A 20254-nucleotide genomic window follows, 5' to 3' on the forward strand; every position below is an offset into this window, starting at 1 on the left:
TTAGATTAAACTATTCTAGATCTGTGGGATGAGCTAAGCATTGGCTGAACTACACAATTAAAGATCCATTCCCAGTAGCCTGATCAGCCTAACTTGATCAGAGTCTTGGCAGCTCCAGATCTAGTTTTATTTAAATATTATCTTAATATTATTTACAAATGGGTAACTAGTGAAATGTTTGTTTTCCACTAAACTCTCAGATGTAACTATCAGATAGGTAGTCATTGGGAAAGACTGCTGACTTGACACAGGGAATACATTCATTCAGTGTAATGAAATCAAATGAGATAATGTATATGAAGCAGTCACTGAGGGCATAGTATATAGTAAGTGCATAGTAAATACTAGCTGTAATTGAAGTGGTTGTATTATTACTGTTTTCTTTTCCCAGCACAGTGTCTGAACTTAATACTCCCGAGCACTGTGCAACGCATATTTTATTAGAGAAAGAATGAATGAAATGTGTGTCTGCCTGCTTCTTTTTCTCCCCACATTAAATGCTTGTCTGCTCTTATAGCTGGGGGACAAGCTGACATACAAATGGGCTTGCTGAAAGTTTCTCAGTCCCATTTGTCACCTTACCCTTGGAGCCCAATTGTATGTCAACTCCATGTCCCGCCTGCTGCCTGCCAGTGAGGGGCAGACCCAGGCCACTTCCCTATGATCTGCTTTAGCTGCCAAGGCTCTGATCAACCTTGGCTGATGGATGGGTGCCCCGTTGTTGGAAACATCTGCACGGGCTGCTCAGGAAATATGCCTTTGCTGTGTTTTTCTGGGTGACATCCACTTCTTGAAAATAAGAAACATGGAACACAAAGATTTGGGCTTGCTCTTCTTTGAAAATCCAGAGTTCCAAAGACCTATTTTGAGTTACCTGGTTTGAGAAATGGTTTCACATTTTGCACATAGGCCTCTCATTCTCTTTGCTATAAACCCTGTCCATGGCTTGAGGAAATCATGTAAGCAGTTTGCACATGGAGGCCAAGATTTTCTGGGTTTTGTATGACTCTTCCCCCCACCCCACCCTTAATTTCTGTTTAACGTCAAAGGGGTGACTATTCTGAATGACCACCTTGATCATTCTCTTCCCTTGATTTGCAGCACTCAGGAGTGAATGACATGTGCAGCTCGGGGCGTCATTTCTGAAGGGAGGCGTCGTTGTCTGGGAGAGGAGTCCCCCATGAGCCTGGCCGAGGCCCTGGATCTGTGTGCAGTGGACTAAGGATTTAGTAGGATGTCAACTGAGACAGAACTTCAAGTAGCTGTGAAAACCAGCGCCAAGAAAGACTCCAGAAAGAAAGGTAGGGGTGACTGTGTTCCTTCCTTTGTGGCTGCTTGTCTGTATTGGAATGAGTTTTTAAAAAATATATATTTTATTGATTTTTTACAGAAAGGAAGGGAGAGGGATAGAGAGTTAGAAACATTGATGAGAGAGAAACATCGATCAGCTGCCTCCTGCACACCTCCTCCTGGGGATGTGCCCACAACCAAGGTACATGCCCTTGACCGGAATCGAACCTGGGACCTTTCAGTCCACAGGCCGATGCTCTATCCACTGAGCCAAACCGGTTAGGGCTGGAATGAGTTTTTATCTCTGTAATGATATATCTTTCATCTTTGTAAACACACACACACACACACACACACACACACACACACACACACACACACACGTATATATTTAGAGTCACCAGCATGATTGGATATTTTTGTACTCATAATATATTTTAATGGATCTCCATTATTCTATGGGTAAAATCTAAAATTCTTTTCATGACATATACCTTCTTCCCATCCCTCCAGCAATATCTGCCTACCCCCCCTCCCTCACCGCATCCCCGCTTTTAACCCTGTTTACCCTCCAGGCATTCTGTCCTCTGTGGTTCACCTTTGCATACACAAGTGGTTCTCAGAGGAGAGGCCAGCAGCACCAGCATCGCCTGGAAGGTTGGTGAAAGCACAGATGGCCGAGGCTCATCCCCAGGTTTTGGTTCCCCAGGTCTAAGATGGGATCCGAAACTTTGCATTTATGATGCTGTTGCCGTTGGTTCAGAGACCAGACTTTGAGAGTCATTGGACTCTTATTAGTCCAGCCTGAAATCACTCTCCACTTTTTTCTAGAAGGACTCCTCCTTATTGTTCAGGTTTGAGTTTAGTGGGACCCCCTGGGGAGTGTAGGGCTTTCCTTACTCCCTGAATTGGGGCAGTTGCTCATTTGTTTGTCAACTCTATCATACACTCCTTCAGACCTGGAGCTCTTATTCACCCTTTCACTCCCAACACTTAGGAAGTGCTGACACAGGTAGACACATAGCCTTCTGGGAATGAAGACTGGCGTGCATAGTGTGATGATGAAATAAATCTATCCCTTTTGATGTTTTCTGAAGATTTGGGTCCTATTGCTTTATGACCGTCCCTTTCAGGAAATGTGTCTCCCTATTGTAATTGGATGCCAGCAACTTCTTGCGCACTGTGTGTGTGCGCACACGCTGTGTGTGTGTGTGTGTGTGTGTGTGTGTGTGTTTCTCCCCGTGGTTTCAGCTCTTTCCTCCCCCTGTCTTCTCCGCTGCATGAAGGAGGATTAATAGAGCTCTCTTTCAGCTCTTGAGATCTGTCAATATCAGCTTGCAAACCCGGATGCCTCTGGTTGCTCTGTGAGGCAGTGATTTGTTTGGGACTGCACTGTGCCTGCCCTGTCATGTTGGTGATGGCACTTGTCTGACACTCTGGAAACAGGGACATACATGTAATACATATGCAGCTTTCGGACAGCCAACACCCCAGGGAGACCTATGCATTATACTTTAGGTGTTTATTGGAAACACAGATATTTTGGAAGCAGTCTATTTTATTCTCTAACACTGAATGTAAACCTTGTTCTTTATGCATTGTGGCCTAAGCGTAATAGAAGAAAAGCAAGTTGGTGAGAAAACAGGTCTTGGGAGAACTGCTACGTAGGAAAAAAAATTGCAGAATTTGTTATGTACTAGAATTTAAATCCTTTTTCAGTGGAAACTGACAGGTTATATTATTTTTGCTTCAAATTTAACCTTCCCACTAAACTTGTACTCTTAAATGCTTAATACATTAAAAATTGTATCTTAGTGCACATCTTTTCATTTTTAATTTTAACATTGCGAACCCAGAAGTATTCTAAAGAGAGGATTCAGGTTTTCAGAACATTGGCTTAGTGGAGGATTTGGAAGGGGAGTGTGAAGGTGACCTTTTTATCTCCTCCTCATCTTCATATCCTAATAAGCCCTAAAACCAGCACAATACATATGCAAGGAATATTCTCTAGTGAGTGGCTAATCCCCCAGAGTTTGGGCAGGTCAATCTGAGTCAAATTCTGGCTATACCGTTTCCTAACTATGTAACTTTAGAATATTAATTTACTCTCGGAGCCTCAGTTTTCTCTCCTATAAAATGAAAATATAATATTGCAGACCTCAAAGGCTCACCATGAAGATTAATTGAAATAAAGCAAATAAAACACTCAGTATAGGCCTTGGCATATATTAAAGGCTCAAACAAGTTTAGCTTTGTTCCTCCTTTTCCTCCCCCTTTCTCCTCCTTATTCTTGCCCTAGTGCTTCCCATCCCCTTCCTCTTCTATCATCTTTCTTCATTTTCCTTCTCTCACTTCTTTTCTCTATTTCTCTTATTCCATTTCTACCCATCTCCTCCTCTTTGTCTTCTCTACCTTCATCATCCTCATCCTCTTCTTACATTGTTTTCTCTTATGCCATTGTAGAGCCAAGGGGATCTTAAGAAGTGTATAATGGATTATTTGTCCCAGAGCAAGAGCTAAAAATTGTTTGTAATTATGTAACAGAGATAAATCTTTATTCTTGATAATGTGTTTGGTCCAATCACCATGAAAACACATTCATACATTAAAACAAGAGAGAGAATATGCTGGTAACAGGATTAATTTATTTATTATCTTCAGTTTTGACTTTGGAATGGTCAGTATTCTATTAAATGAATGTTGGTAACTGGGCCCAAACAAGTAGAACTTGAAAAAGAATAAACGGTGCATATCTTGATCTTGAATATAATTGTATTGCTAAACTCTTACTAATACTTTCTCCATCTCCTCTTTGATTTTCTGTGGAGGCAACATATAACCTTGTAAGTAAGTTTCTGTCTTCCTCTGCAATCCTTAGGTACTTGTTTTTCTTATCATAGTGCATTGGCTAGTCTGTCAATACAATATTTAGTGATAGTAGGTATCCTTGTCTTGTCCTTAAACTAGTAGAAATGCTTCTAAATTACTGTAAGTGTGATATCTAAGTTTTTACTAAAGAATCTTTTTAAATATATTTTTATTGTTGATAGTATTACAGATATCTTCCATTTTCACCCCTTTTCCCCCTTCTGCCCAACCCCTAACCTTCCCCCCAGGTTAAAGATTAACTATTAGTTCTCCTTCATTTATCATTTTTCAGGAAGTCTATTTTAAAGTTTTGAATTTACATGTTGAATTTTTATTATATGCCTTTTTATATTTAAATCAATGCATATTTTTACTATTTTAATTTATCTTACGGTGGATTTCCCTGATAGATTTTCTAATCTTCATTTCTGAGGTAAATTCTACTGGTTCAGGTGTATTGTTTTTTTATATATGGATTTGATTTGTTGATATTTTATTAGGATTTTGATATCTATATTCATCAGCAAGATTGATAGGTAACTTTCTTTTTGTGAACAGTCTTTGTGCCTGGTATTAGTCAAAGTTTATATAAAGCTTTCTGTGGTAAGGAAACACTGAATCATATGTAGGTCTCTTTCTGGGAAAATATATATATTTATTTTTTAGTGATTTTCATTTTTAAAAAAGCTATATATGCTTATTATTAAAAATTAGAAAAGAAAAAGTAAGCATGCGTATTTCCATAAATCAAAAGTAACTACTGTTAACATTGCAGTCCTTTTCTTATGGACTCACCTTTCAGAGTGGCTTGAGATTATACTATTCATACAGTTTTATATCCTCTTTATTTTGGACATTATATCATAAGTACATTTTTAGATTATTACATGATATTATAGCCTAAAAAAGTTATTTTCCTCTTGGCAAAATTCAGATAGTTCCTGGGCAGATATTTTATTTCCTAAAAAAGAATACCTCAGGACATGGGCCACCTATTGAGAGAAAGAGTGGCTTAAAAAAAAGTTGAGAAACTCCTTAGAATTTCCCACAAACCTGTCACCCTGGTTCTTCACCCAGGCTGCTGAAACCGAGTCAGACAGTTTTAAATGCAAGTCACACAGGGGCACATTTCCCCATCAAATGAGTTTCTAGACAGGCCATGTATGAGAAATAACGAGAGTGTTCACAATTTAAATAAGGAAGGGATGAAAGTAGTGAGCAATAAAGTTGTTTTCTTCATTTCATTTTTATTGGATTGTGTCACCACGCATACAGCTTGTCAAACAGTGCATATTCCAGGAGTGGGGTTGGGTGGAGGACTGGAAGAGGAGAATGCTTATTTTCAGGGTTGCTACCTGCCTTCAAAGGGGACAGCAGTTGACACAATTCTTGTTATTGGTCATCCCGGCATTAGGCCACCCAGTGGAAGACTGTGGTGGAGGAATAGGTCCTGTGATAAAGCAGATGCAGACATTTCTGGGGGCAGTGCCTGGGGTTTCCACTCAGCTCCACCTGGCAACTTAGGGGAAAGAGCACTAACTTTGGAGCCAGTCACACCTGGTTGTTTAATACTAACTCTTTCCTTATCTGCTGTGTAACCAGAGATGGTTATTTAGCCTTTGAGCCTTGTCTTTAAGAGGGTGTGGTGTGTGTGTGTGTGTGTGTGTGTGTGTGTGTAATACTTGTCATCAGAAGGGCAGGGGATATGTCCTGGGTAAAGGGCAGCTTGGGATCTGCAGCCTGGCACCTGTTTGGTGTGTGTTAGTTTTTTTGCCCTCTTTTTTCTGAAACCACAGTTCAGCATTATCTCCTGATTTTATTGAAACACCTGAAGATAAACTTACTCACTTTCCTTATGTTTATGTTAGCATTGTGTCCAAGGGTCATGAATTAACAACAAGAACATGCTTCCTTAGTATTTCCTCCCAGAAAGAAGCAGCTGCAAGAATCAAGGCTCTGGTGGGATCCAGGAGAAGGTGGTGGTCAGGTGGCTGTGCCTTAGCTTGGGACTCAGATCAAATTGAATTAGAACCTGGCTATGTGCCTCAGGAACTATGAACGCTTTTGGAGATTTCTTTGAAAATTCTGGTCAGTTTTGGTTAAGGAGTGGTTTTGATACTGCCATCATCAATTATGATCCCTGAACTGGCCAGTCAGCCTGGGAAAATAATCTGTGTTAATGGTGGTCTGCCACTTAGGAGCTTTTAAGGTGCTGTTGTATTCATTACCCCATTGGATCCTTGGGACCCTGGGAGATTAATTTAAATAAAAAATACATTTTATCAGGCCCATGGGTCAGAGCTGCTGTTTCATCGCTTCTATCCACTGCTGTTGTCCTGCAGGGGAGGCAGCCTGGGGTCGGTCAGGACACTGGATTTGGGCTCAGACCTCGTACCTACCGCTCTCTTTCTCCTCTCTCTCGAGTCACTTCTACTTTTTAAGCTTTAGTTTCCTCAGGCACTAAGTGGATAGAGAAATTATATTTGCTCGGCCAATGTGAAACATAGATGAGACATTAATTGCTCGCTTAGTTCTTTTGTCCACAAGCATTTATCCAGCCCCAGCCAAGAGCTCTGACGGCCTCAATGTCCTGGGGGAGAGAAGCACCTGGGAGGGGAGTGTGACCCGTCAGTGCAGGTACGGCTACCTCTGGAGGCCCTTCGGATTTTTACGTCTCACCCTTCCCTGAAAAAAAAAATAGATTCCCCTACTTTGCAACTTTTATTTATTCTCAGTCTATTACTATTCATAAGATTGGTTTAACTTTTACTCCAAATTTATACATATTGATTAAATATTACATGTTTATCATCATAAAGAAAATTCTAATTAAAACACTTTTTTGTTCTTTCCTGACCAAAAGCAAACGAATTTCATCTTAATAAACACAAGTAACACAATACTCTGGAAGTCTGTACACATGGACACGTGAATGGGTTCACTAGATGTTGAAGTACATAGACGGTTCTAAGGGATTAGTGTGGGGCTGGCCAGAGCCCCTTCCTCTTAGATGACAGTGACATGACCACAGTCACTTAGTTGATCAGTGACAGAGCCAGAGCTGGAACCCAGGCATGACTCCCTGGCTGGTGTTTAGATTTCAGACTACTTACACTCTTAGGAATAACCTCTGGGTATTTTATTTCCTGTTCTTCTTTTTTTTTTTTTTAATTGATTTCAGAGAGGAAGGGAGAGGGAGAAAGAGATAGAAACATCAATGATGAGAGAGAATCATGGATCAGCTACCTCCTGCCTGCCCTCTACTGAGGATCGAGCCCACAATCCAGCCATGTGTCCTGACTGGGAATTGAACCATGACCTCCTGGTTCATAGGTTGACCCTCAACCACTGAGCCACACTGGTTGGGCTGTTTCCTCTTCTTTACACCAAAGACTCCAGGAAGAGCCCATGATTTAGAAATATATAAAATTACATTTGGGTCAAGGCTCAGCCCATTTTCTACTTGTCTGTCTCAGGCTAGCCACATAATCTTTCTGAGCCTCATCTGCACTCATAAAGTGGGGAAAACAGAACCTATCTCAAAGTGTTGTAATAAAGATTGCATGAGTCAACTATTTAAAACACCTAACACAATTATGTGTACATAGACTCAAGAGAAGGAAATTGTTCTCCCCCCCCCCCCCATCTTTCCTACCAGCCCTGAGAGGTGGCACTTCTCTTAGTACCATCAGGTATAAAGAGAGGTGGAAAATACCCCTACCCTCAGAGTCGCATGGGCTATTTAGCCAGTGAGAAAAAACTGGTCCATCTTCAAATGGATACTTGTTCCAAGAACAACTGGGAAGGTGGACAGGAAGTACCAAGGAAAATGGACCATGTTGTCAAGCTACAAACATTTATTAATAACCATCATTTATTGCATGCTTCGTGCATGCCCTCCATATTAGATAAATTGTCCCTAATGAGCCCATATCCTACATCACCTCATGGAACACATAAGAAAATAATGTTCGGAGAGATCAAGAGACTTTCTCAGGTCACATGGCTTGTCCAATGCTAGAGAGCACTGTCTGCCCCATGTGAAAGCCTGTGCCGTGTTCCCTGAATGCATTCTGTGGGTTCATCCTGTGCCCTGATGCTTGGGGTTGGGAAATGTGAACAAATTACAGGGGCTGCACTGTTTTCGGGGGCTGCTCATGGAAGCAGATCAGCCACATCATGTAAATTTATGGTGCCTCTGGCTTAGCAGGGGTTTGGATCTTGGTGAGCTAATTGCTCTCTGCTAACTGTGATTTGCAGGCTTTGGAAATTCGAAATCAAGGATTTAATTACAAGACCATATAAATCTCTCTGAGGTGGATCCATAAAGCTCGTGGCTGAAGGGCTGGGGAGGGAGGGAATATTGTTTTAGGTCAAGAAGTTCTTACTTAATGGTAAGATTGACTGTCAGAACATATGATGTGTGGTTGGGAGAGACTTCTGTATTCTCCATGAGCACATGGTCTCAAATTTATTACAGGACACCTCACCCACTGTGGTCATTTCATGAAGACAAACTCATTTTAGGTTGCATTGGTGACCTTGTTCAGGGTCTCATTCTAGATGGTTCTAAGTGACTTAGGAAAAGCCAGGCTTTCTTCAATTCCACACCCCTGTTCACCCTTGACCTTATTTTATAACCCCAGAAGCATACCACTCAGGACAACACACTGAGCAAGCTTTTTGAGATCTGGTCCCTGTCACCGATTCTGTGCCTTTGTCACACTGAGCCACACAGAGCTTCAGATCCCAGCGTGCACCTCTGACTTTTGTGCATACTGTTTTCTCTATTGGACCACCTTTCTCACCCTATTCACTTGGCTAACTCCGCGCCATCCTTCAGAACTCAGCAACCATTTGATTGGACCATCATCCTTAACATTTGAAACTTCAAGATGCCCTCAATTAATAAACCACCAATTATCAGTCCCTGCGACCTCCTAAGTATCTCTTAAATCCCATTGTTCTCTCTCCTCACTGCCTGTCCTACGGTCCTTTAGGCTGTCTGGATCATCCCAGCTCCTGCCTCAGTGGTCTTCCCGTTTCCTGTTAAACCGCTCTAGGCTGTTCTTGACACTCTCACTAACATGAATATCTGATCAGGTCCCATCTCTGCTTCAGACTCTTCAGTCAGCAGCTCCCACTGCTCCCACTGCTTATCTGGCTCCAGAGAGGCCCCATCTGGTATGACCTCTCCTTATCTTTCCAGTCACATCGCTCACCACTCTTCCACAATGATACTTCCTCCACTCTGGCTCAACTGAGCTAATTTCAGTTCCCAGACCCTACCATGTGATCTTTCACATTTGGAATTTTGCAAATGCTTTTTTATCTCCCAGGAATACATTTTTCTTTATTCTTTTCAAAGCTAATTCCACTTTTGATTTAGTTTAAAGTTAGATATGACTTTTCCCAGAAATGCTCTGGTGATTTATTGCAGCCCACAGATACGACCCCCAGTTGTGGGTTATGACTGGTCTGTGCGCTCTCAAAGCACCTCATTTTGCCCATCATAATACATTATTTTAACTATCTCTTGATTCCTCTTTATCACTCACTAGCTGAGCTCTGTGAGTACAGGGACCATGCCTGTCTTGTTAACCACTTCACTCCTATCCCCAAGCTCTTCAAAGCACAATGCTAATAGATGTAGGCACACAGCATTGTTTGTTGAATGAATAAATGAATTAATAAAGGAACTTATGACTAACGAAGCCTTCCCTAACTGGATTTGTGAGGGGTCCATACCATCTGGTACTTATTCAAACCATCACACTTGCCACATTTTTTTCCTATAATGGTTTACTTATTTCTCTGTTTTCGATTAGCTGTGAGTTCCTAGCACAGCACCCAGAACATGGCAGGTACTCAGGGAATGTTTGTTGAACTAATTATCATAAAGTATGGGGGAGAATGATTTGTACTCGGAGAAAGAAAATTTAGAAACACTCACATCTCCCCTAAATGCTGGCTCTTGAGAGTTTGATAATGTTGCTCTGAAAAATCCCTCCATTCTGTGAGCTGCTTCTCATTTTGTGATGTGTGTCCAATCATGTCTGGTGCCGTAATTTAGCGTGATGTGGGCCATATTGGTAGTAAGAGCTGTAAGATTTGCCATATTAGTTCATCCCACTGCTTCATTAAGCCCAGTGTGCTGCCTCTGGAAGTGGCTGGGCCTGAATTTTGATGTTTGGGAGAACAAAGCCCTGCACATTAGCCCTCCAAGTCCCAGGAGTCAGGTAAAGTGCACTCCTTCCTGGGGTCGGAGAGGCCTCATCTTTGCAGATAATCAGTAAATGCCCAGAGCAAGGGGTTTTATGATCTCTGTGGACTTGCTGAGCAGGCGCTGTGCCCCGGTGTGCTGGAATTTCAGCAGCCCTCTCCCATTGCAGCACAGCTTCTGGGATGGTCAGGGTACACGAGTTTCAAGCCTGAGCATTTCTGCAGTCCATCAAGAGAGCACCTGATGGGAAAAAAGGGGCCTCTGTAATGCTTTCAACAATAAAGATAAAAAATAAAATAAAATAAAAGACTAAAAAAGAGCACTGGCCAGTTTTTCTCAGTGGTTAGAGTAGCAGCCGTGGACCAAAGGGTCGCAGGTTCAATTCCCAGTCAAGGGCACGTATCTGGGTTGCAGGTTCATCCCTGGCCCTAGTGGGGTGTGTGTGTGGGAGGCAACCAAGCAATGGTTGCCTCTTTCTCCCCTCCTTTCCACTCTCTCTAAAACTCAATGGGAAAATATCCTGGGTCAGGATTTAAAAAAAAAAAAAAAGAGAGAGGGAAAGAACCTTGGATTAAAGGCAGAAGAGGGTGGAGTGGAGGTGAAAGAGGAAATAATGCCTGTTGTTCATGTTATCTCATTTAAGCTGGAAAACAACCTTTAGACAAGTATTCCCATTTTACTTGGGAGGCAGCTGAGATTCAGAGAAGTTAAGGCCACACAACTTGTAAGTATAGGGAAGCATTTGCATCTAGATCTCTCTGGCCCCAGAGCCTATTCACATGCTTAACATCAGACTAAGCTGCTCCCTGCTGGTTGGTGTGTGCTCCTCCCAGACATCAAATAATGCTGCCCTGCAAGACATCTTCCTGCAGATGCCAGGAGTAGCACCATGAGGTGGAGATGCCTCAGCAAGAGAAAGGGTGATGACACAATATGGTGGGGTTAGAGAGGGAGTGAAAATACATAGGCAGCACTAGCTCTTCATCCTCCTTGGCGGCGTGTGTGGGGTTGTCACGCACAAGGGCTGAGCATGATTGAGAAGGAACCATTTTCTAAGGATGTCAGTTACTCTATGTTTTCCAGGTATCCAAAGTAAAGACTAGGTGAATTTGAAGGCTTTTGATTTTGCATAAATCGAAATGCATTTCTGGATGTTAGTTTGGAACAAGCACTCCAATTTCGCAAATGCTCCTACTCTATGAATATTATAATCAGCCCATTTCACCTTCCAGGAGGCGTCGCCACATCAGAAATGATAATGAAGATGCTGGTGATGAGGGTAGTTGCTATCTGTCAGCAATTACAAAATATCAGGTGATATATTCAAACATTTACATGTATTTTTTTCAATCAGAACAACCCTTTGAGAGAGCTCCTTTTTGAAATCTCCAGACCACAGATGAGGAGCTGGGAATTGGAGAGGTGAGGCAAGTCAGTGCTGTGACCCCAGAACCTATGCTCTGAATGGCTGTTCTGTTTCCCCCATCCATTCAGCAAATGGTACACATGCCATAAGCCCCACCTGGCACCTTCTGAACACACTGACCTGCTGGGCCCTCCCTGAGTCTTCTTCAGCTCTCCTCTCAACCTGAAAAAAAAAAAAATCCCCGTTTCTTATCTACCTGTAACGGCCCACCTGAGCCTCTGAGACCCAGTTCAGACGGCACGTCCATGAAGCAATCCCTTAGCATGCCTCTCCTCCCATTTGATTTATGCCTTCCCCCCGCCTCCCAAGATTGTCAACATTTTGTGTGTTGTTGTTTTTTTTATTTAATCCAGACAAAGCTTCTATTTTTTTCTTCCATCAGTTAGGATTGTACTTATATGTCTTTCTTCCTTGCTAGATTGAGTCTCAAGTAGAGACTGGATATCAGAGACAGTGGCTTGTGCATCATTGTATTCTCTCAAAGGCTGGGAGGAGGAGAATTTAGAGTTCCCAGTGGAAAACATGGGGAATGACACTAATTACCTGATTACTGAAGGCAGCCAGAGAATATAGTGAGAATGTAAGAGATTTTGTGGTTGATAATGCTCCCATTTTTCAGACACAGGAACATTACTCAGATAAGTTCAAGGTCACCCATCATGTAAGTGGAAGAATGGGAAGGTTTCTGGTTTTGGTTTTATTTTAGAGAGGGAGAGAGTGAAGGTAGAACGGAAAGGGAGGGAGGGAGGGAGGGAGGGAAGGAGGGAGGGAGGGAGGGAGGAAGGGAGGGAGAGAGAGAGAGAGAGAGAAAGAGAGAGAGAGAGAGAGAGAGAGAGAGAGAGATTGGTGGTTCCACTTATTTATGCTTTTATTGGTTGATTCTTGTATATGCCCTGACTGGGGATCATACCGGCAACCTCCGTGTATGGTATGACACTCTAACCAACTGAGCTATCTGGCCAGGGAGAACAGAAATTTTAAACTGAGGTTTGAAGGACACCAAGCATGGGATTTTTTTGCATTGTCTTGCTGTTTTCCAGCAGTGGCTGTGGAGTAAAACCTCGGTGAAAGCTCATTTGCTTGGGGTCTGGTTCCTGTGGTCAAGTGGTAGCAATATCTGCAGTTTACTTTTATAAAAAATTTCTACATTGTCCTTGTAGATCCACTTCCCTGCAATTGGGAACTGTCATCACTTGGTCTTCTAGCCTCCCTGGCTGGTGCCACTGCTCGGGGGAGACCTTGCCATCTGATCCTTAAACCTGAGGCAGGAAGAGCCAGGCAGGAGCTCGAGTTGGAGGAAGCCCAGCAGATGATGAATAACAGACCTGAATCTTATCATGTATTTCAGAATGATGTACGGACTGTGGGAAACTGCCTTTGACAAATGTGCACGGGAAGGGGAATTATCTCCAACAATGAAAAATGTTCTTATTGTGTGATCCTAAAACGGATCAGGACCCCTATCATTGAGAAAATGATCATCCCCGTATCCCTTATTAACAGCGATATGGAAGCGTGTGCTAAAGACATTGGGTGTCTTGCAGAAGCTGTGATGGATGGCCATGAGCTGGAATCAGGTGGGACTTATGAAAGGTAACTTGATGCTTGATAGCAGGTGGGTAATGTGCAATGAAGCTGAGTTCCCTTTTATTCCTGGATTCCTGAGGCTCTGTAAGACTTGTACCTGCTATCTTAGCCACGTGCCCACTGGCTCTGGTCAGGTTGGAGATGTGATTAAATAGTGGAAGGTATGTGATGTAGGTTTGTAGGGAATAAAACCACTTCTATGGGGAGAAGAAGACTAGTGTGCTAGGCATCTGTAATAATAAAAGCATAATATGCAAATCAACTGAATGACCAAACAGCAGAATGTCCAGACGATCACACTATGACACTCACTGGCGCTAGACCAGCCAAGGCGGGTGCAATGTGATTGCCTGGGGGAGCCCCGCAATCGATCACCCCAAAGAGGGAGGCCCAGGCCAGCCAAGCGATCACACCCCACACCTATCGCCTGCAGGGGGAGGTGACCAGTGGTGGGGGAGAGGGAGGTACCCCCGCACAGATGGCAAGCAGTGGCAGTGGTGGGGTGGGGCCAGCTGCCGGCAGCTAGGGGAAGGAAAGCCCCGATAGGCCCTGATCGCTGGCCAGGCCTAGGGACCCTACCGGAGGGGTCCTGGATTGTGAGAGTGTGCAGGCCGGGCTGAGGGACACCCCCCTCCCCATGCATGAATTTCGTGCACTGGGTCTCTAGTTTTAAATATTTAATCTCATTAGATTTTCACATTTCACGTACATATGTAGAAACCCAGCATCCTAGAGATTCAGTAGCCTGGCTAAGGCTAGAAACTAGCAGAATAAGGATTTGAACCTGAACAGTCTGATTTCAAAGTCTGTGCTTTGTCATCCATAGTAACTTTAATAAATAACCTCCTGGTGGGAGTTGAAATAGTAGTAATAAAAACAACTGAACACATATGTGAAGGAGGATGCCTACAGCAGCCTTTAGCACATAGTAGATGGTCAAGAATTGTTAGTTAAATCAAGAATTGTCTTTTTTTTTCCAAGTTAATTTTGTTAGGGGCTGTGTAATGGTTATGAAGTTCTTTGAGTTCCATCCTTTCTTCCCTCTTTTCTTTTTTCTTTCTTTCCATTTTTGAGCATTTTCTGAAAGTAGGTAGAGTGCTGGCCACAGAAGATTGTAAACATGTTCTGGGCTTAAGTAATTTAAGATCTAATACGAAAGATAGACAAATAAGAAGCAATTATAGTTTGTTGCAGTAAGTTGAAATCCCAGAGCAAAGATAACCAAGCATCCAAGGACTTCCCAGAGACTGGGTGATGTAAATAAAGATTCTTGGAGTTAAGATTTACGTATTTTTTCACTCAGTGCATGCTTTGTGAAATATCTTCTAGTATTTTAGACATTGTCTACCTATTAGATTTAAAACCACAGCTGTGAAAAATAAGTTCTACCCTGTCCTCCAGTGAAAAGGAAGACCAGCAGATTAGAAATCTTGCTTGGCAGTAACTTGCCTCCCCGCCTCTGCTAGATTAGAAGCTCCTTCAAGTTATATACATATATTATTCATTTCCTTTTCTGCATAGAACCAGGCATATAGTATGTGCTCATTAAGCATTTGTTGAACAATGGAATAGTCTATATTAGTTAGGTAATTCTTTGGCCTTTGGCTTACATTTTCCTAGAATCAGTAATTTATATTCCATTAGTTTTCCGTTAATGTTTTAAAATAATGATTACTGTGGCTTCTCCTCCTGCTCCCAGAGTTATAGATTGCAAATAGATTTTGTGTAATTTGTTAATGCCGGTCGATTTTGATGGCTGCTTCGAGCACTAGGTAGAGGATTCTGAAGTCATATCCTGGCTTTGAGCGAGAATAGCTAACACTCAGGTATATTTTCTTTCAATTTTCCCCCTCCACACCCGTCGGCCCCTTCGCATGAGTATGTACACACAAGCATGCAAGCACACGCTTCCTACTTTGATCTCACTGCGGACTTAATTCTACGTAACATTTTTTATGAGGCCTTACACTTGAAGCTATCCCTGTGTCATTACACATTTTTACGATGATCCTTTTTTTAACGTCACGTGGTCTAATTTCCCTTAGCTTTTACTCACAAAGCCTCTCTGCCAACCCTTCTGCCATTGCTGCCGGGTTTCACTGTCCATTCCCCAATTTCCCAAATTGTGCTGCAGCTGAGGCAGACAGATCTGCTTTCAGCAGCCAGCGACGCATCCTCTTTTCACCCTTGAACTAGTGTGTGTTTCTCTTCTGTATTTGGTGGCCGGGAAGGTCCCAACTGGCTTCCTGCAGCAGGAAGAAGCCGGGGACTTCAGAGTGGGCTCCCCTTCAAGAGGGACACCCCCAGGGGCTGCCCCTCCAGGAAAGCATTAGCATTAGGATTCGCCAGCGGGTGCCTCTGAGCTCCAGTGGTTTTTTTGCCATTCAAACCTTCTAACCTCAGCTGATCAGCTTTAATATGTTGTCCCGGTGCCTTGATTTTTTGGTTCATCTGTTTTAATGTGATGAAATGTAAAAACGGAGCTCCGTGTTGTCCCCTCACAATGACCACAGGGGGTTTCAGCTGATAACCTCTCCCTCGCCTGTTAAGGATTCGAATTTTAAACAGCCCCAAATACATTTTCTGGTATCTGCCATCAAGTGATTAGTGCAACTATTTAGTTCTGGTCGTCTTTCCTATTCTTGGTAGATTTATTTTCTCTTCTTAGAATTCTTCTGCCGCCCTCTCTGTCTGGGAGACTGGAGATGCCATTTAAACCTTGCTTATTAGGATTCCATTATTTGTCTCTCCTATACAGTCAGCTAAATCAAAAAGTCAGACGGTGTTTTTAAATTGCAAATTTAAATGACAATTTATAGACCAGGTCTACTGGAAATTTTCTGTCCTTGGCATCCATCATTGCCTGTGTGTGTGTAGTTTTATGCTCTCTCTCTTTCTCTCTCGTTTTATCTTCTTGAGAGCACAGCGCATATATCCATCAGAAGGATCAGAACTGCTTGCAATCAAACAAAAACTGCAATAGAGATCTTGAAAGGAAATGAAGACAAACACCCTACCCCAGACCTTACTTGAATATTAGTTCTCTTCCTCCTCCTTCCCCTCCCTGCCTCTTAAAAAAGAAACTTACGTTAGTCAGTTGTTTTTAAAGTGTTGAATGATTTAGATTCAGAACAAGTAAACATTCAATGAGGGCCTGAAACTATGGTAGATACTGTTATCTAGTTCATCTAACGATAAAGCAATGATAATGACACTGTTATTAATATTATGATAGCTAATATTTATTGAACACTTACCATGTACCACGCACTGTTCTATGTGTTTTATTTGTCATAACGTAGTTTAGATAATAATATGTGGATTTCTGAAAGAGGGAACTAAAATTCATGGGAGACAACTAGCTCAAGGCCCAAAGCTGAGGGAGGGAGGGAGCGCCAGCTTCTGACTTCGGCTCTGTTCGCCACAGTAGCTTCTGTCCTCAACAAGAAAACTTGGGATTTCTTTAGTATCCTTACTTTTTAAGAACGACAGGTTGAAAAGTCGTCTCGCTATGCCTTGCTCAGTTTTAATTTTTAGCAGATTGGTATAGAAGGTGTGGCTTAACACACTGAAATCACCTTCTTTTCTTGGTCCATTTTCTCTAAGAACAGAGTAGATTGGCAAAGCATTATGATCTTCCATTTCAAAGCTGAAGGATTACCTGTCTCGATGGGTAAAATCATCTCTAAAATCCCCCTGAAGCTGGCTGCAGAGGTTGGTACATTTCAGAAAATGCCTGTGATACCCAGCAACGTCAGTGATGAAAATGAATGGTGGAAAATTTGCATCTGAGGGCCCATGTTTAATATGGTCCCACTGCATCCATTATGTCAGACTTTTGCATTTATAACAGGAGGCTGAAGGTCTTTCTTTCAGCCTTTGCTCACCAGGCTCCAATGTCAGCAGCGGCGGGGGAGGCAAGGGTTCGTGGGATTCCAGCCGGACATAGGGGTGAGGGCATGAGGAGATGAAAAGGCTTCCTCCCGCCTGCGAGGGAAAAAAAATATGGAGGGAACCAGAGGAAGCGAGGGAAGCCATCAGATAACAATACAGGTTTGGCCCAGAGTGAAAGAGAAGGAAGGAAGGAAGAGTGGGTGGGAGCATGTTAAGCAAGGCCTTTATGGAGTTCTTTTTTTTTTTTTAATATATTTTATTGATTTTTTTCACAGAGAGGAAGGGAGAGGGACAGAGAGCTAGAAACATCGATGAGAGAGAAACATTGACCAGCTGCCTCCTGCACACCCCCCAGCGGGGATGTGTCCACAACCAAGGTACATGCCCTTGACCGGAATCGAACTTGGGACCCTTCAGTCCGCAGACCGACGCTCTATCCACTGAGCCAAACCGGTTTCGGCCTTTATGGAGTTCTTGAGCCAAAGTTGATCATCAGAGGAGCCCTGTGTCTCCTGGGAGTGGACCTGCCTGAGTATCCCTCCCCTGTTCTGCCATTGGCTGGGACCAGCCTGTGGGATGCGTGGTCTTGGTGCAGAGGTGGTTTTCTGAGGGCAATATTAGGGGCATTTGCTCAGTTTGTTTTTCTGCAGTCAGAAGTCTGAAAGATGCATTTCACATTGCACCAAACGGATGCTCAAGATACTCACATGTATAGGGTGCTCTGAGATGTCCTCTCTAACGGCTCCAGCTTGCCACCATTTGGTGCAGACTCACAATTTGGATTCCTCTCCCTATGCCACCCCATGTCCCGCAGGCAAAGGTGGGCCAATGTAGGTTAAAGGTGGTGCTAATTAAAGTCAGGTCCCAGCTTCTCTGGCCAGTTAGTCCAGCGATCCCCAGGATATTTTGCCCTATAACAGCCTGCAAAGCCTAACAAAAGGGGACCAAAAGCAGCGACTGGGTTGATAGTCCAAGAAGGAAGCCCTCTTAGTACTTAGTGTTCTTCCCACACAACAGGGGAATGCCCACCCTGTTGAACCAATGCCAGGAAGGCTGGGGAGTCACATTTTTTGAGCATCTTTCTGATGGCAGTGTGCATGGGGCCTTATTTAAGTCAACTCTCTGAACCTCACAGCAACCCCTGTGCTCTTAACAGTATAGCTTAGTGATTGTGTTATTGTCTTCAGAATTACAAATTGATCCGTCACAGCTCTGCTTTTTAGTAATTAATCCATATGACCTCAGGCAACTTCTAAATTCTCTCAGCCTTAATTTCCTTACATGTAAAAGAGGAGTGATGGGACCCATCTCTTGGGAAGCTAATTTAGACCAAATGAAAGCATACAGGTAAGTGCCCCAGCACGGTGTTTGATGTATATGTGGTGACATGCTGGTTTTCTGCTCTTGTTACTATGGGAAAACCAAAGTCCAGGTGCCCTGGCTGAGTCTTGGGACCCTGTGCATGTATGTGCCCATTCCGGATCTGATCCAGGGGTGGCGGTAGGCAGATACCAGCTGCACCTTTCCTGCTGTCTTGGAGGCTACCACTTAGCCATCCAGTGTTACTTGCTGGTCCTTTAAGCACTCTGTGCTCCTTGCAGATCCTGGCTCAGCCTTCACATCGGCTTTCCTGCACGGTCATTTGTTGCTTGGGACAGAACCACTCATAAAAGAAGCAATCTGGAAAGCTGGGCATCCGAGGACCTACAGCCTGGCCCTGGGCAGCCAGGCACTCAGGGACCCCCCCTCTCATCTCTCCAGAGCTACCTTTCTTTGCTCTTTCCGGACCTGCTTCTTGCTTATCCCTCTCTGAAGCCGGTCCCACCTTGGTCACTGTGGTCATGGCTAGCTTGACTGGCTTCTCCATGCAAGATCCCAACTAACTCTGAGTTGACAGGGTCCCAGTTCCAGATTTTGGACAAAGAAAATCTGCAAAGCTCAGTCCAGCTCTGACAGTGGTCATTCCAGAATTGGGGACATAGAATGTGACCATAGGTATTACAGCCCATCCTGTGATCATGGACAGGGACCAGTATACAAAGTAGTGAGGCATAGACTGAACAGACACAATTCCCAAAGAGATTCAGCTTAGATGTCACTTCCTCCGTGAAGCCTTCCTGGACCCAGCTGAACAAGGATACTTAGGCCCTCCTCTGCACCACTCAGATTCTGGGCACCAGCTTCTGTTAAAGTAACTCTCATGATGTGCTGCACTTTCCCCAGCCCCATGTCCATCTTTCTACCACATGGTGCCTCCTGAGGGCAGGGACTGGATCCACTTTCTCTTTCCAAGCCCTGGCTTTAGGCCACTTCCTGCCACACAGTGGGTACTTATCAATGTTACGAATTGAGTATCACTGGGGAAACAGACAAATAACAGCACTGCAGGATAAGTATTCCCAGTGACAGTGGGAAACAGTTGTTTTGCCAGAAACCAGTTGTCACACACACCCGCCCCCCACCAAGGTGCAGTGAACATCAGTGAGGACGGAAGCAGAGCCTCATGGCCGCTTGTCATGTACCGTCATGGTCTGTGCCTTTGATCCCAAACTCCTTTAGGTTTTGCATCTTAAAGAGCCTTCTGCAGCTACTCACTTACAAGCCATCGGCACCCTGTGCATTAATGCCAATTAGCCTGGGAAAGAGGAAAACTTGGGGGACTTTTAATGAGCTGAGTTGGCACCTGTTCACTCAGCACTTCAGCCCGCGTCTCTTGAGCTGCTTAAGCCAACTGGAAGGGGGCGGGTTTAACCTTTCTGGGGAAAGGCTTACAAAGGCATTTTTGCTGTAGCTTTTCCCAGCTTTCAGTTTATCTTGGGTGAGTGGCCTAAAAATTTTGGCGTGAATGTCTTCAGAGCCTGGGCCCCTGCCATACTTACACCTCCACCCCCACCCACCCCACCCCGGGCACTACCCATTAGCGCCAATGCTCTGAGGCTAAGGCGGTGTGTGTTAGTCCTGGAGAC

The 20254-nt window shown here is 43.6% G+C and overlaps 1 protein-coding gene across 2 annotated transcripts in view; it reads left to right on the forward strand.

The window, feature by feature from the left end:
* Nucleotides 1-20254, forward strand: part of DAB1 (DAB adaptor protein 1) — a 278601-nt gene that overhangs the window by 17634 nt on the left and 240713 nt on the right. For both annotated transcript variants that reach the window (XM_079776036.1, XM_079776037.1), the window contains exon 2: nt 1102-1301. In XM_079776036.1, the coding sequence (XP_079632162.1) occupies nt 1235-1301 (67 nt within the window). In that variant the 5' untranslated portion in view covers nt 1102-1234. The remainder of the gene's footprint in view (nt 1-1101; nt 1302-20254) is intronic.

This window comes from Cnephaeus nilssonii, assembly GCF_951640355.1.
Source record: "Cnephaeus nilssonii genome assembly, chromosome: 7".
Lineage (NCBI taxonomy): Eukaryota > Metazoa > Chordata > Mammalia > Chiroptera > Vespertilionidae > Cnephaeus > Cnephaeus nilssonii.